Raw genomic sequence first — 18068 nt, 5'->3', positions numbered from 1 at the left:
GTGCGTGCGTGCATGTGCGTATGTGTGTGTGCGTGCGTGTGTATGTGCCAACGCAGTGTACGAGTCTGTGCCAAGTGTGTCCATTGTAGAGCACGCGTCACAGGTCATCGAGGCATGCTATGTATCATGCTGGGTAATCCGCCAATTGCCACTCTGTCTGCCAACTGTGTGCCAACCCTTTCTCTCAGTCACATTCATACCATTACTATTGAAGGAGGCAGCACTGTGGCACTCATGACACACATAAACACACACACACACACTACAAGAACACACACAGCTGCACCATAGCTGGGAAGGATGCTTCCATCATGTTATCTCTTACAGGAAAATGGCATTTTTAACAGGGAAGATTAATTGAGCCTAAATGATTTTTTTTTTTTTTTCAGCGACTCCCTGCTTCACATTCCATTGCCTTCGCACCAAGGAGGTGCTTGCTACTGCAGTAGTAATAGCGGTGGGGTTTTATGCCTTGCTTAAGGGTACCTTGGCGGCGCTTCTTGAGAGAGTGGGGATAGTGTTACTGCCTATTCTCTTCCCCTGCCAGACTGTCCAAGTGAGCTGAGGACTCAAACCTTTTCTTTCATTTCTCTCAAATCATTTCTTTTGATATCCGTGCTGCCATTTTCTTATCTGTTGGAAACATCTAATTATTTTAAGCACTAATTTTAAAATTCTGTTCCCTGCTTTACTGCATCTTAGCCAGAAAACCTGAGGACTTTCAGTTGTATTGGTCTGAAGAAGTATTAATTTATGAATAATTGTTAATGCTAAGCAATTAGGATGTAAATTTAACTTGTCAATTCATTTTAAGTGTCATCATCTACAAGCATGATAAAGCATCATTTCTAAATGTGTGAAACAGTACTTGTCTCTAAAGGAAAAATTAAAATAAGCCCACACGCACACGCACACACACACACACACACACACACACACACACACACACACATAAAGGAAGAGGCATTTTGATGTGGTTTCCAGCAACTGCAACTGTAATTCTGTGACACACAATCAATTCCTCCCCCAGTTGTGTGTTTGGGGACATAAGCTACTGCAGAGTTTCTGCTGAATATGACATATGACAGTGACACACACACACACACACACATACACACAGTGGATTGATAGCATCTCATACAGCCAGCCAAAGACAGAGACCATCTATGAGCAACCAATGAGAAAGCAGATGCAATCTCAGAGTTGCTTTTGCTCTCAGCTCAGATCCTCCCCTCTATTATAAATAAAGAAAAGGAAAGAGGAGAAATATGAAGGGGTGGGGTGGTGGTGTGTGTGGGGGGGTGCTTGTCAGTGCCGACCAAGGCTTCTCCAGAGGAAGTCAAGACACAAAAAGAAGTCTTCCAGCTCTCCCTCTCTCGCTCTGTCGTTCTCCCTGAGAGAGAGGGGAAAAATCTAATTATGGAGCTCCTAAAGATCTCATTATTGGCTAAGGCTCATTTGCATGTGTGAGAGCAGCCCAGCAGGAGCCAACCTGAGGACGGCCATTTTGTGCCTGATGTGAGCCCCTGTGTCATCATACAGTCGCCCGCCGCCACCTCAGAAAACTGGATTAAATGTCACTCTATACTCCGTCCGTTGCTCACTTACTCTCTTTCCCAGTGATGGACGATCGCTTCTATTACAGTATTTGAGTTTATATTTATGTTTATTTTGATTCCCATTAGCTACTCTATTGTACTACTCTTCCTGTCTTCCCCATAAATAAATGGTAAATGGTATATGGACTCTATATTTCTATCGTGCTTTTCTGGTCTACTGACCACTCAAAGCACTTTACAATGTATGTCTCAAAATCATCCATTCACACACACACGTCAGTATTTTTATTTTTTAAACACAAACAACATACTCTGTATAATAAATTCATCTCTTAAATAATTGAAAAATAACTTAACAATTCAGTCCACTAAATTATGAAAAAATGCGATGACAGCTCTCTACATCCATATCATATCTTCAAGAAAAGATTAAAAAAAAAAATCATATAGTGTTCTACATTATTCCTAGTATAAACAAATACATTATAACTGTGCAATATAACAATGCTCAATAATTAACTGTTCTCTGTATTATAATAGTTCTACACAGAGGTAGAGAAAATGACCCTCTGAAGCCTGCCGAGCAGACTAATGATTTCTGTCTGGAAAAAAAAAAAATGTCAGGTTACTGTAGAGTATTTCTATGTGTTTTTAATTATGATGATATTTGTCAGAGTGATATGTAGAAATGGCGATGAGGGAGAAATTCAAGGAAAAGAGATTTCTTCTTCTCTACTCTTGACCGCTGTTGAGATGGAGACCTGTTAGATATTTCGTTTGTTGGGAAGTCTGGTAAATAACCCTACTGTGGCAGAAATACACACACATACACACTGTCCTGCAGTCAGCAAACAATTTACGCATTGGTGTGTGTGTATGCCTGTGTCTCTGTGTGTATGCAAGCACACAGACAAGACTAAATGTGCAAGTGTCTGAGTGTGCATGTGTGTGTGTGTGTGTGTGTGTGTGTGTGTGTGCTGTTGCAGCAGGGTGTGTAGGGTCATGCGAGCTGACAGCCCCGACAACAGAGATGTAGTGTTGATGCCCTGGAGAACAGAGAGGCGAGCCAGGCCAGGCACCAACAAACAAGACAAACAACACAGAGATGGAGGGAGGAGAGAGATGGGTTAAGCTGGTGTGTGTGTGTATGTGTGTGTGTGTGTGTGTTTGGAAGGTAAACAGAAAAGACACAGCATCAGGGAGAGGCTGATTTAGAGGTAAAAGGAGAGCAGGCTGCATGTGCAATATTTGAGGTGATCTAGATTTTTGTTTTAGTTGTGTGCAAAATATATATGACATTTTCCAATATAAACCCAATTTTGTTATTCTTGTGCTCCCTATAAGTCACAATGCAATCTTCACTGATTTCTCCACAATTTCGCCACAATTTCTATCCAATGTAAAAAAAAAATAAAAAAAAAAATGATTCTGATTGCAAGTCAGATTTTGATTAGAACGGTGCAGAGAATGGCAAGATTCATATATTTTTGAATGTATTTATTTTTGAACTGCACTTTCCAAAGATCACTTGTCAATCAAACAGTGTGGCCAGAGCTGTTAAATCTATACCCCTACATCAGGGATGGACTGCACTTAGCACTGAGTTATCGCAGGTAAGAGATGTTTTTTTTTTTCCAAGATATTGTGCCATATCAGTAATCCGCTTTGCAATGGCTTTTTTTTTTTTTTTTTTTTTTTTTGAGACAAACTGACACTTTGGAACAATTTTAATTTGTCCAGTGCTAAAAAACTCAACAAGGCACTCCATCACAAACTGTCCTTCTAAATGAGGTTTCAGCTTCTTTGCGATTAGCTCACTCATCCCAAAACTTGCCTGAACAACACTGTCTCTGTCAGAATGTGGTCTTGTGAAAGCTGCTTGCAAAGAGCATCAGCTTTATCCAAATGTATTTTTTCCATCCAGTTTAGCAGGTTTTAAGCTGTAATGGCACTTGAGATTGGAACTACAAGCGCATCCCCACAAACACAGGAACACACATGGAAGTACCATGAGGCACTGCCCGCAGAAGGCAACTCTACTCTTGCAGCACCAGTGTATCTTTCATATTTGTTTCTATGGGTGCTGTTTTAGTGCCGGTTAACGTTCTTAATGTTATTCTTTCGTCACTGATACAGTCTGCAAGCACCAAACACTGTAGTCTACCTTTGAACTCTGTAAAAGGGTAGTCGGCTTCCCATTTGTGTTGAAGCACACGGTTTCCTTTACTGATTTTTCTTTTGCTCTTTTCATCTCTAGTTCTATGTCACAAATTGTTGGGAGATCCTGTGCTATGACCTCTGACCTAGAGTGTCAAGACGTTGGTGGTAATGTTACATAAACACCTGCTGGTTGAGAGTGACCTGCAGGCGGTGCCATCATGGCTCCTCCCTTGTGGCCAAAATGTAAGCAGAGACTTTTGAAGTAAATGAGAGTCGAAGTCAATCATCATTTCTATTCAAATTTTGAAATTAACTTGGGGGCCATCCCATGAAATGAACGTTGGCGGACCGCATGCGGACCATTTCTGTGCTAGATTCTCTGTTGATGAAGTTTGGGTTTCTGTAGGTGGCGCTCTTTTCTTTGCCTATTCAGCCATGGCTATCACTACTCATACTACCCAGTTCATCTTCTTTTGAATCCAGATGTAGAAACATAAAATGCATCAGCTCCTGTACGATGGAGGTTTTTTCCTGGGAAAAGCCTTCCTGACACCGAATGTTTAGACCAGCCAAAGGTTTAATAAAATAATACTGAAATGGTTAGCTTAATGCTTAATTAACATTTAATAGAACTTAAATAAATACAAAATTGCTAATAATTACCTATAATCTATAATGTTTTAAAAAGGTCCTGCATGTATTATCACACTTAAATTCATGTGACTCACTCAAAGGATAAACCTGCTCACAAAGTCCATCAATATGGGATGACAAATTAGGCTTTTGCACATATTGGGCATGTCACATGTTTGTGAAAAAAAAAAAAATGCTAGAAGTAGCCTATCTGTATGCATATTTCTGAGCATGCACTTAGTGTGTGCATGTGTGTGTGTGTGTGTGTGTGTGTGTGTGTGTGTGTTTGGCTTGGTGTGTCTATCAGTGGGGATCCTGCACTCCAGCTAACCCCACTCTCCACTCACTGTGGAATTCAACTCTGAAAACGGCTCCCTACCCCATCACTACAAAGACCTCATTCACACACACACACGCACATGCACGCTCTCATGCGTGCGCATACACACACACACACACACACACACACACACACACACACACACAATCGCACATGCACATGCACAGAGTGAGCGGAGAGAGAAAGAGAAAAGTATGCACTTATTGACACTGTAGTTGACGTGGCAGGTTGGTGAAGGCAAGGCTACCGCAGCCAGGAGCTTAATAATATACAGATTCTGACAAAGGATCACTTCGGCTGTGTGTGTGTGTGTGTGTGTGTGTGTGTGTGTGTGTGTGTGTGTGTGTGCGCGCGTATGTGTGTATGTGTGCATGTGTGCGCGTGTGTGCGTGTGTGTGTGTGTGTGTGTGTGTGTGTGTGTGTGTCTCCTGACCTGCACAGGACTCTGTTTGACCTCGTTGCTGCTGGGGGAGTTGAGTCCAGAGGCCTGCTGGAGGAGGAACTGTCTGGCTGCCTGGAGCGCCTGGGACAGAGAAACAGAGGAGATGATCAGATGTTACATACACACACACACACACACACACACACACACACACACACGTACACACACAGATGCCCACACACATATTAGCACATACAAATGGAGCAATACAATCGAAAGGCAAAGCAAACTAACAAAGTAAAATAATAATAATAATAATAATAATAATAATAATAATAATAATAAAATGAATGAACAAGCAAAAGCAGTCAACCAGCACACACAAAACTGCTCCCTCACACCGGTCACTCTCAGTGCCCGCTCCCTCGCCAGGCTATCGGCTCTGGTTTCCTCAACCTGAGACGTCCATCTGGTACATGTACAAGCATGTGCGTGTGTGTGTGTGTGTGTGTGTGTATACGTGACTGAAGATATTCCAGCCCATTCAAAACTTCCTTCAACTTCAATCTCCACCCCCTTCAATTCTCTCTCTCTGTCCCTCCCTCCTTCTCTCTCTCTCTCTCTTTCTCTCTCTCTCTCTCTCTCTCTCTCTCTCTCTCTCTCACTCTACACACTCTAAATCAGTGATTCTCAATCTTTTTGGTGTCAAGGGCCCCCAGATTGATACACATCAGGCCACGTACCCGCATTTGATACTGATAGATGAAGTCTCAGAGATGGCCATCTGATAAGATTGAGTTATTCCATAAGTGTCTATACTGCAGACTGTCAGATTATCAGTGTGAGACCCATGAACAGACTAGTCATATTCTTACAGATTCCCTCATTGAGCTAACTTCTCATCAATGAAAGTAAAATATTCCTCGTTTTGCTGGGGACCACCCCCTCAGGGACCCCTGGCGGTTCCTGGATCCCAGGTTGAGAACCACTGGACTAAGGCAAAAATGAGTCAGCATATCTTAATGTGTGTGTCAGCTGAAGTGTGTGTGTGTGTGTGTCATGGTGATGTAAGGAACCGTTTGCTCTGCTTTGCCCTGGAGAGCTGTGACTAACCACCGCCCACCTCTTCATTCCTCCTCTCTCCCCTTTCTGCCCTCCAGCGCCACCCATTCAAACCAGTGACACCATCCCTCTCTCGTTCTCTTTCTCTTTCTCTTCCTTTCTCTCTCCATTCCTTCTCTTTGCCCTGGAGTGTTGCCGATTCATCCTTCCAACACGGCGATCTCGGCTAGCCCTCCCTCCATCCTTTCTCCTCGCTCTCCCCTGCATTTCCAGCACTAAGGTGGATGTGTCGCCCCGGCTTCGCTCTCTTTACGGGCCCTGTGCCGTTTCTCGTGTAAAAAGCTCCAGCCCTCTATCACCAAGACAAATCAGTCCCTGAGGCCAGGGCCGTTTTGTTGGAATGTCTGAACTGCTCTGAAAACAAAACAAGAAAACACCCATCTCCAAACACAAGAGCCCGCCATGCACTGGCTGCACACGCACACACTCACACACACACACACACACACGCAAAACCTCATGACAGAGGGTTAGAGAGGGGAGACAGCAGGATGCACATTTGCTTCCTCTGACTCAAAGGGGAAAGGTTCCTCAGTAAATATTGATTTATGAAAGTGTGTGTGTGTATGTGTGTGTGTGTGTGTGCCTGTGTGTTTGTGTGTGTGTGTGCGTTGCCACCACAAGTTAACGGCCAGAATGAGGCATGTTCTTTACCGTAGAAGCTCTTACACAACCAACTGCAGAAATCTATCCTCATGCACCGTTTCACAACAGTTACCAAACTGTAACACTGAAAAAAAACGCAGCATGTTTTTATGTGTTGTCTGCATGACTCGAGCGTTTCAGAAAATACTTATTCACAAAAACAGGGGGGCATAACAGATAGACGGAGACAGGGAGAGAGAGAGAGAGAGAGAGAGAGAGAGAGAGAGAGAGAGAGAGAGAGAGAGAGAGTTCACTGTGCAATCGCATTCACAATTAAAGTGATGAAAAACATCTGCATCAAGCACACTTGCCACTTTTGCTGAGTCCACAATTAAAACAGTCATAGATGTGTGTATTCACATACTCTCTCTCTCTCTTTCTCTCTCTCTCTTTCTCTCGAACAGACACACACACACACACACAAAAAAAAAAAAAAAAAAAACTTCTTGGGAACCCCCTCCCATTTATTGGCTTGACCTCAGCAATAAGGCGGGCACAGACACGCACATACACCATACACACACACACACACACACACACACACACACACACGTACATACAAACAGCAAAAAAAAAAAAAAAAAAAAAAAAAAAAAAAAAAAAAAAAAAAACACATACATACACACACACACACACACAACCCGCCCAGTTTGTTGGCATGTGGTGTGAATTACTCCTCAAACACCCTGTCTGCCCAATCGTGTGTGTGTGTGTGTATGTGCCTGTGCGTGCCTGCATGCACAACTCTGTGTGTGTGTGTGTGTGTGTGTGTGTGTGTGAAAGTCTGTGAGTCTGTGTGTGTTGGCAGGAGTGGGGGAGGCATGTCTGGCAACAATAAGGGACAATTCCACCCAAATTACCACCCTGATTACCACTATATTAAAGAGCCATTTATGGCTTTCATAAACGCTACAACCAAGCAGAGGTGATGCCTGTCTCCTCTCCTGTGCCTGCATACGCTGATGTGTGTGTGTGTGTGTGTGTGTGTGTGTGTGTGTGTGTGTGTGTGTGTGTGAGAGAGAGAGAGAGAGTGACTCCTCTTCTCCATTGTAGATTTAAATACAGTGAAGGTCTATTTTTTATTCCCCATGCTGCACAGCCATTGGACAGTGTTAAGGCAGTGAGCTCCTGTGTTTTAACAGCTTGTTATTTTGACTTCGACGAGGTTTAGCAAGTAAAGGCTCCCATTTGAAAACTGCCATTCTATTCTATTCTGTTCTATTCTATTCTATTCTATTCTATTCTGTTCTATTCTATTCTGATCTGTTCTAATCTATGACATTGTGTTCTACTTTTAATCTATTCTGTTCTAAACTATTATATTCTACTCTGTTCTGCTCTAATTACTCCCCTCTCCTCTATTCTATTCTACTTTGTTTTATTCTATTATGTTCTGTGCTATTAGATTATATTCTGTTCTGCTCTGTTCTATTCTATTCTATTCTGATCTGTTCTAATCTATTACATTGTGTTCTGCTTTTAATCTATTCTATTCTAATCTATTCTATTCTACTCTACTCTGTTCTGCTCTAATTAATCTATTTGATTATATTCTATTCTGCTCTATTGTATTTTATTCTGCTCTGTTCAATTCAATTCAATTCTATTCTATTCTATTCTATTCTATATATATTACCAACACAGGGCAACAGGTATGATGTAGTTTCTGCCTCTCTCTCTCTCTCTCTCTCTCTCTCTCTTTTCTACTTTGTTCAGAAACACTCTTCTCCTTTGGCTCACTCTCCTTTCATCGACCCTTCTTTTTCTCTTCTCCTCTTCACACTCACTCCTTCCCTTTCTTTCACTATGACCTGGGTGAGCTGTAGCATTGTAAAGTACCCCCCACCCCACATCCCGATAGACACACACACACACACACACACACACACACACACACACACACACACACCCCTTCTTGCAGCAACCCCCTCCACTCCCCGCTCCCCCTGTGGCATTCTTGGGGGCGCGCTGCACCTTTAAAGAAAATATGAGGGAGGCCTAAGAGGGAGGCCCAACAACAGAGTCTTTGTGCTGCCGCTAGGCGCACGCACACACACACACACACACACACACACACACACACACACGCATACACACATCGGTGGTGTCAGACAGGTTTTATTAGAGTTAGAGAGGGAGGGAAGAGGAGGAGGAAGGGGAAGGAGGGGTGAGGAGGTCACTGCTCAGCTTGGAGGCCTGAGAGCACGGTGCATGTGTGTGTGTGTGTGTGTGTGTGTGTGTGTGTGTGTGTGCGTGCGTGCGTGTGTGTGTGTGTGAGAAAGTGTGTGAGAGTACTGTATGTGTTCTCAGTGTGTCAGTTCAGTGTGTGAGTTCTTCTGACTTGTCATCGCTCCCCTCTGTAAATCATCGCCTCTGACACAGCCTTTAATAACAGTGCATTTTTTAATTCAGCAGGGTCACACACACACACACACACACACACACATACACACACACACACACACACTCACACCCATGCGCAAACACACACATGCACAGTAAAGGCTATCTTCTCTCTTTAACTTGACTCCGAAAAATGGCTGACAACTCTGTTTCTTTGACTGGGCTAAAGGTGGGAGCGGGGGGAGGCAGCGAGAGCTTCATTAGACAAAAAGGAGGGAAAATTCACTTTGTTGAAGGTATATAATGGTCTTGGAGTGTGTGTGTGTGTGTGTGTGTGTGTGTGTGTGTGTGTGTGTGTGTGTGTGTGTGTGTGTGTGTGTGTACATACACGCAACCACTTACATGAAAGCGGATGCCATTCCAACCACCACAGCTCAGATGTCAGGTTGCAAATGGCATTTCAGATAAGAATGAAAACGCAACAACAAACATCGACAGCAAGGCCAGGCCACCCCAGATAGATTCTCCATTCGTGTGTGTGTGTGTGTGTGTGTGTGTGTATGTGTGTGTGTGTGTGTGTCTGCATATGTGCCAGTGCTTGGCTCAGGTTGCTAAAGCAAACAGGTCTGCTGTGTGATGAATCTGGCCTCTAATCCCCCCGGTGTGTTTGGGTGAGACAGAAAGAGAGAACGCAGGAGTAAGCAAAGAAATCTAAACAGAGAGACGGAGAGACAGACGAGGGAGAGAGCGGAGAGAGAGAGAGAGAGAGAGAGAGGGGAGAGAGAGACAGGTGGGTACCATATGTTGGAGTAATCCGTCAGCACTGACTGAGGTCCATTGTTGACGGCTGAAACGAAACAAACCCGTCGTCCACCCCCACGCCCCCGCCGCCGCCTCCTCCTTATCCTCCTCCCCCTGTAGATAAACAGCCCCAGGGCAGACAGTGGGCTGTCCTTGGGGGGAGGAGTAGGAGGAGAAGGAGGAGGAGGAGGGAGGAAGGGCAAGGGGGAGGCAGGTGGTATCAGATTTCTTTGCTCTTAGCCCAAGTAGGAGAGTGTGCATAAAAGAAAGAAGACGGTGAGTGCGGGTGAGAGAGAGCCTCACTTTTTCATCTAGCCATGAAAGGGCTGCACCAGGCTAGACCGAGCAAGTGATTCAGGCATTTCAGCCGTGTTGTCACATATCTGTCCGGTGCCAAACAACTGCCCAACTAGATCAGCAGCCCGGGGAGAAAGGTTTTTAATGCACCTCCACTCCTCCGTCCCCCTATTTTCCCCCCCAAGAGAGAGCGAGAGATAGAAAGAGGGATAGATAGGTGCAGAGTGGAGACGTAGAAAGGAGCCCGTCACACCCAACTGCTTCTCCACAGGCCTGCACGCTCTCTGACTTTGGATCAGCGGAGAACGGCTACAGAAAGGAGTGGTGAATCTTCTTTTTTTTTTTTTTTTCCACACTTCCTTCCCTCTCCCTCTCCCTATCTCTGTCTCCTTTCTGGAGGTGCTGTCATTGAAGCTGAAAGCCAAGCTAAAGCTGTGTTGATGCCGCCGTCCTCCCGGGTCAGTCAGGTGATCCCGGCTCGTATCCCCTCGCACCGCGCCTCCTCGCTTAAGCGCCAAATACACCTCCGGACTCCCAGCCGCCACTGGCCCCCACTTCATTTATTCTTTACTCTTGGTCTTTGCTGCTCTCTACTAGACTTCTAGCTCTAAATCTCTCTTATCTCTCATTCTTTCTTCCTCTGTGCTCAGAGGGACGGATGACCAGAGAGAACAGGCTAAGAAAACTGAACAGATGTAACACCAGACTGCAAAAAATCCCCATCTTTACAAGTCATTTAGTCTCATATTCAAAGTTAAAATCTTGTTTTTCTTAAAACAAGAGTGGAAAAAAATCTGCAAGTAGGATGAGATAATCCCTTTTATTTCCAGTACTAACCAACTTTCGTTGAATCAAGAGTCATTTTCTTGATACAAGTGGACTGATCTGTCTTATTCAGCATAATTGTTCAAACAATTGTTCCAAGTAATGGAACAAGTGAGACTTCACTAGAAATAAGTGGGATGATCCCGTCCGACTGGCAGATTTTTCACGTGTTTTGCAGAAAACAAGTTTCAAAACTGAAAGTGTGACTAAATGACTTGTTAAGGAGGCCATTTTTGGCACAGTAGCTACAAAAAGAGTGTCAACTGTCAACAGGGGGATGATATACCGTCTCACCTGCTTTCAAAGGGATATGCGCGTATAGACAGGGTTTGAACACTGAAGAGGTGACAGTTAGTGGGATTGCTGTATGACTTTGGGTCACATGTTAGTGCAGGACTGGTGGAATCTCACGTATCAAATGCATCACTGTCAGTCACCACAAAACCCACATCCCGCTCCCAGATTGCTCACTCTCTCCTTTTCTCTTTCTCTCCGTCTATATCACCCTATCTGTCTCTCACTCTCACCCCCCTCCCATCCATATGACATATAACTCACAAAAGTTTGCCTGGCTTTTCTCCAAGTACTCTGTCTTTCTTGTATCCTGCCCCCCCTCCTCCCCTCTACTCCCTAGAAATCTGCTGTCCATACCCTTATTTGCCACAGTATACTGCTCTGGAGCAGATATGGACCAGACAGATGCCTAAAATAGATGGTTGGTCAAAGACTGCCATTGGACACCAGGCTCAGTGAATACAGCTGTTGGCAGTATGACGGGACGCTACGCCCTCCCTCCACTGCCAGACAGAGGCTCACCTCTGCTCAAAACCACTGGAGGGAGGGCCACGTGTGGGATTAGAGTGAAAAGTTGTAAAAGCTGGTAAAAACTTACGTAAACAATTGCCAAATTCATTTTAGCATAAAAGTGTTGTTTGGGGATCCTGAGGGGTCCTTGAGGGGCTTCAATAAAAACCGCTTCAGTCTCACTAAAATTTAATACTTCAAATTCTAATTAATTCTCACACTTAAAGTCACTACAAGTTGTGATACAAAAATACGATTATTTTAACATCATCTATTTGTCAGTGTACAATTATGACATCTAAACAATTTTAATATCAAGTATCTTTTCCTATCATGGTTCCTAGGGCAACATAACTTGAAATGGGGTCACCCCCTCGCTTTAAAAAAACAGCCTCTGCATTTAGTGTCTACACATTACACACTGTTTTGTACGGTACTGGATTTAACAGGAAATCTGCAGAATTGCTTCACAATATAAAGTGCTTTATGGCACAAAGCAAGAAGTGATCTGCTGTTGCTCATGTAGGCTTTGTCTCAGTATCCAAAGGTGCGGTATTGCAAGTATGTATTCATATGTCACTAAGTAAATATGGAAGACGGTTCCATGTCCAAAAATGCTCAGAAAGCAGGTGCACTTAATCCACTCTTAATAAACCCTTACCATAATACTGTGTCTAGGGCTCAGGGCGTACTACAAATGCCAAAATGCCCAAAAGAAGAAGCGGCAATAAAATAAGTTATATTACATTACTGTACTCTCTATTGTTTGGCAATACAACCAGTATAAATAAGCCAAATGTGATCTAATTATTTGCTCATTTTTTTTTAGGTCTTATTTCATAATGTTGTGTATTATAAGTTTGGCAGAGCCTATTTGGATCACTAAAAAAAAAAGGGCGTTTAACTCACATAGTTATTCCAGAAATGTGTCCTCTTCATGTTATTCTTGAGTCAAAAATACCAGTAACTACTGCCACAGCTGGAGACGTCTTCCTTTTGCTAAGTGTGTCCCGATATGCTTTGACAAAACCTCCAAACACTTGCTTATACACCTCGACCGGCGTACATTCATTTATACTAATGTATCCAAATTAATCTGGCAAAATGCTACATGTAGAAGCATTAAAAATCCCAAGTTTAATTGTGGGGTGTGAAGCGATGCGATGAGGAAAGGGGGATCCGTATATTTATTCAGGCTGGATGAGGGCAAGGGGTGCAGGAGGTGAACATATAGGGGTAAAGGGGCAGTCTGAACCAAAGCCTGCTAAAGCCGCCCAATTTCACGGTGGGTTACAAATAAACTGCACTCTGCCAAAACTTCACCCCGTTCCTCTGACTCTCCCGCACGTATGCCCTCCCATTCTCTGGTATTAATCAGCTCTTTCCGGCCGCCTTCACCAGCCTTCCTGCCGTACATTTGTTTTTGCTCATAGCAACGTGGACTTCAAACCAAATGTATACCTATATAACTGCACCGAATACCTCAAACTGTTCAAAACCGCTGCCGAGCTGGAATTATCTGAGACACCTTCAAAAACTCCAGCCAGCCGCGATCCCATTCAACAATTTAATGTAATGTTTCCGCAATATAAAGGCATGCGTTCGAGAGCTGAGGTTTTAAAACGGCTGCAGCAGTCTTCTCTGGGCCCAGACTGACCATTAAAGAGAGGAAAGGCTGCGTTCAAGAGCCAACGCAATAAAAACTCACAAACTCCAAAAGAACTTCAAAATATGCTATAATGTTTGAAAACCCTGGCCGATTTTAGATTTCTTTTTTTTTTTTTTTTTCACATCCTATTTTTCACAAAAGGGACCTGTTCTAAACTCCGGGGACCCTGCCGTTTTCCAGATGGTTCTCTTCAGCGCAAAACTGTTTTGTTAAATGAGGAAACCTCTAGCCCTTCAGCTCTGTTTCTACACTCATCTAATGTTTCTATTGATTCACAGGAGTATATGCACCATCGTAAAGAGAAGCTGACCGAATACCCAGGGCTGCTTTATATCATGACACAATTCATCGTCATACACACATGTCTGGGACGCACACGGAAAAAATCTATTTCTTCTTAAGGAGATGTTGTCAGCTTTTCTATGTTAAGTGAAGGGAAAAGGGCATCGAGGAGTGGACAATTAAAGATAATGATGAGGTGAGCAGAAGAGAGAGGGAGAGAGAGGGAGAGATAGAGAGAGAGGGAGAGAGAGTCGAAAGAAAGTGAAGCTGAATGCTTTCTGGCCAATGCAGCTCCTGCTGTACTGTAGGCCTCAGTTCAGCCCAGCCGGTTAATTGATGGCAAATAGCTCTACTACAGTTTCCTTAAACACACACGCACACACACACACACTAACACGCGCACAAACACACACGTACACACACAAATACACGTCATACTTAATATACACATATGCAGTTTCCCTGTGGTTTTCAACACAGCTCGTTTGGCAGGAGAGGAAGGTCTCACTCCAGACAGACCCAGCCCACAGCGGAAAACACACACACACACACACACACACGCACACACACAGTATAATATTTAGCCCTTTTCTTGCATAGCATAGGACAGTTAAGTAGTTTGGTCATGCTCCTGAGAAGACAAGGCCACTTAGGTGTTGGGTCTTAGTTGGGTGACCTCCAGAGGAAAGGGCCGTCTGCAGCTCCTCCTGCCCAGCAAGAGCTGCTCCTAAGCGGGGAGGGAGAGTGAGGCGGGCCCATGATGAGGATAGCACTAGCCTGGCAACCAGGCCTCACATATGGAAACCGTTTGACTGTTATTATTAATAACCAAAAAAGTCAAACTAATAATGCATGCAAGACACTGCCAAGACTCAACTCAGGAGACAGAGGGAAAACACATACATACACAAACAGAGGCTGTCTACCATGCACACACACAGACAGACACACACTTTCAAATATATACACGCAGACGCCTATTGGTTTAAATAAAAAAACACGTTCCTAGCCAGTGGCCTGTAACGGCATTAGCCTGCTTCCATGGAAATAAAAGTCTTTGATGTTTCTGGTTCACAGGGTTTTTACACCTGGCGGTGGCTGTGTAGATGGAGCGGGACACACCCACACAAACACCACCACAACCACCATCGCTGCCAACACACACCATCACCACACACAGACACACATACACATACATAACCACACAGGTACAACAAAGACTGTTGAGTACGAAGTCAAATTTCTTATCACACACAAAATCTTGTACTTCCTCAAATGGCGAACAGGGGTGGGGTGTGTTCCAAGACTGGAAATGGGGAAGACTGTGTGTGTGTGTGTGTGTGTGTGTGTGTGGGTGTGTGTGTGTGTGTGGCTATGCTGGACTACTATTAGTCAATCTGGTTATTTCTGGCCATGAATTTTGTGGCATCTGGCATCCTTTATTATTTGGAGGTGAGGTGTTTTAGAAATAAACATAATTGAAAATCTCCTCAGCTTGTCACTCTTTGGCCAGCTCCAGTTTGTTTTCACTGAGTTCAAATCAACCAAAAACACATGGAAGGAAATACAGACTAATCACGATGCCTGTAGACTCGCCACACTACGCACGGTTACATTGGCATAGCTATAGTTGCATTAGCTATCCCTGAGCAGTCATATTATTTAATTTAAATTAACTTCAGGCCTCATGCAATTATCTATCCCTTCAAATCCTAAAAATTTAAGAAATGGGTCTTTTATTGAATTAAATTTAAAGCTGCATGAGGCAAGTTTTATTTATTCATTTATTTATTTATTTTTAATTTAAATATACACCTGTTATATCAGGCTTAAAGCAATGTTCACACATGGCTTTTTGCCATCAGCCATGTCTATACATTACATAAAATACTATGAGAAGCGACTGTTAATGGCTCAAAAAGTGACCTCTCTAAAAAAGAAAAGGGCAGAAAAAGGGAGTTGAAACAAGTTCAATTAAAAAAATAAAAAAAATAAAAAATAATCAGTCAACCAATCACAATCAGAGGGCTGGATACAGAAAACTGTTACACTTATAGTGCTTTTGTCATTCAAAAAAAAAAAAAAAAAAAAAAAAAAAGACGAGCAGCTGAAAACCTCTGTCATCTGTGAGAAGAGGAAGGAACTGAACTGAAGCATTATAGATCTGTCCTGTTTACCCACACCATCGTCATTATTATCATTATTATTATTATTATTATATTATTTGGCGCTGGTATGGTCTGTAGGCAGAGTGAAATACGAAACTTTGAAACAGCAGTCACGACCGATTACTGAACCGCATCCGCCAGCTGCCACCAAAAAGAAGAAATGTGGGTTTCAGGAGTTCACAGCTTATTAACATCACTTTACAAAACTTAATGAAGTTGTTCTCATTCAAACAGTTCCCCTTTTCTCTGTGATTTTGGGCTGCCAGAGTGTAAAACTTGCCGAGTGCAGCTTTAAACTTTACCTTACATTAAATTCAATTTCACTTTTAATTAAATTTGTCCTTCTGTGTTCGAAGTTATGAAAATACTTAATTGACAAGAGGAGAGATGCCCTGTGCCTGTCATGCGTTGCTACAGGGTGAGGTGTAAAAGGCCATCATCACGCTCTCCCAGGGCTGGAGAAGACAGAGAGAGCGAGAGAGGAGCTGCATTCTTCTCCTCCTCCCTGTTGACTCTAATCTCTCCTTTAAAATGGCTCACACAAAGAACCAGCACAGACTAGCTAATTAGCAACACTTTAGGCCTCTGCAACTAGTGTGTGTGTGTGTGTGTGTGTGTGTGTGTGTGTGTGTGTGTGCACGTGTCCATTGTGTGCATCCCAGTGCCTCCACTGTTTCCAGGGTAACAACTTGCCTAGCAGCTTTGTAAGCATTGCACATTTTGTCTTTACTCTGTCTCTCTGTCTCTCTCTGTCTCTCTCTCTCTCTCTCTCTCTCTCTCTCTGTCCGTCTTTCTCTCTCTCTCCTTGTCATTCTTTCTCTAAGTCTGAAGTGGGGCATTTGGTGGGGGAGTATCAAGAAAAGAGGACCAAGAGAGAGGACCAAGACTGACTGAAGAGGGATGGGTTCTTTCCAAAGGTCCAGTGTTTGGACATTTCTAAGACCTGTGTGTGTGTGTGTGTGTGCGTGTGCGTGTGTGTGTGTGTGTGTGTGTCAGTTTGTCTTCCTGCGAGTGTGTGTGTGTGTGGGGGGGTGGTAGACAGCTATGGTGGTAGTGGGAGGGTAGGGGGTAAAGCAATGCCCTCCTCTTTGAGTGTTGTGCCCTTAATGAACTCTGAAACGGTGCATACAAGCACACGCCAATTAAAAGCAATTACGGCTGCTGCTTTTTGACGAGGAGAGCAGCTGACTGTGATCAACACACATACACACACTGTCACATCCCGGCATCACTGACCAGCGGGACTAATGAGGTCATTCAGCTCTGCCTGCTGACCTCCGACCTCTTAAAAAAGCCCCAGTCACCATGGCAATACCCTCTGAACCTAAGAGTGAGAGTCAACAATTAACTTATCCACTCTGAGAAAGCAGAAATTGCTCTTTGAACAGTGGAGATGCTTATGGGAGCGAATGTGTGTGTGGGTGTGTGTGTGTGTGTGTGCGCGTGTGTGTTATTTACCTGACAGTGTAACCAGTGTGAGTGCTTCCAAACACTTCCATGGTAACCAAACCCAACCTAACCCCTTAAGGGGCCCGAGGATGTGTGTATATCTCAGTTTCCACAACAGAGACAGGACAAACACACACACACACACACCCTCACACACACACACACATATCATTTTTTTCTTCCTTTGATATCTGTCCATCCCTGTCTCTGAGCCTCTCGGTTGGTGGGTCAACCAACCATGACCCGTGTGCTCATGCTGGTTGATCTGGCCTGTTGGACCATGTCTACTGTCTGCCTGTTCTTTATCTAGACTTACAGGCCTGAAGCTTGTAGCCTCTATGGAGGAGCTTAGACAGAAAAGGACTATTTATTATTATTATGCAGTGGGATTTACAGTTTAAGTCAAATCAATATGTGTAGGTTGGGGTATTATGTATGTATTAGCCATGCTTACGAAAATAATAAGCCACAATGTCAAACTGTGATTGTGTCTAAAGAACATTACGCAAATTAAGTGTCAAATGAAAACACGCAGGCTAGTGACGGAGCAGAGAAACGCACCAAAAAAAAAAAAAAAAAAAAAAAATCG

The 18068-nt window shown here is 43.6% G+C and overlaps 1 protein-coding gene across 1 annotated transcript in view; it reads right to left on the bottom strand.

Moving 5' to 3' along the window:
- The window catches only part of foxp4 (forkhead box P4), a 105997-nt gene that overhangs the window by 44470 nt on the left and 43459 nt on the right, over positions 1-18068 (bottom strand). The window contains exon 3 of the mRNA XM_030052538.1: positions 5126-5215. Within this exon, the coding sequence (XP_029908398.1) occupies positions 5126-5215 (90 nt within the window). The remainder of the gene's footprint in view (positions 1-5125; positions 5216-18068) is intronic.

Source organism: Myripristis murdjan, chromosome 5 (genome assembly GCF_902150065.1).
Source record: "Myripristis murdjan chromosome 5, fMyrMur1.1, whole genome shotgun sequence".
NCBI lineage: Eukaryota > Metazoa > Chordata > Actinopteri > Holocentriformes > Holocentridae > Myripristis > Myripristis murdjan.
The sequence above is the reverse complement of the archived record's forward strand: the minus strand, read 5'-3'. Positions and strand labels throughout refer to the sequence as shown.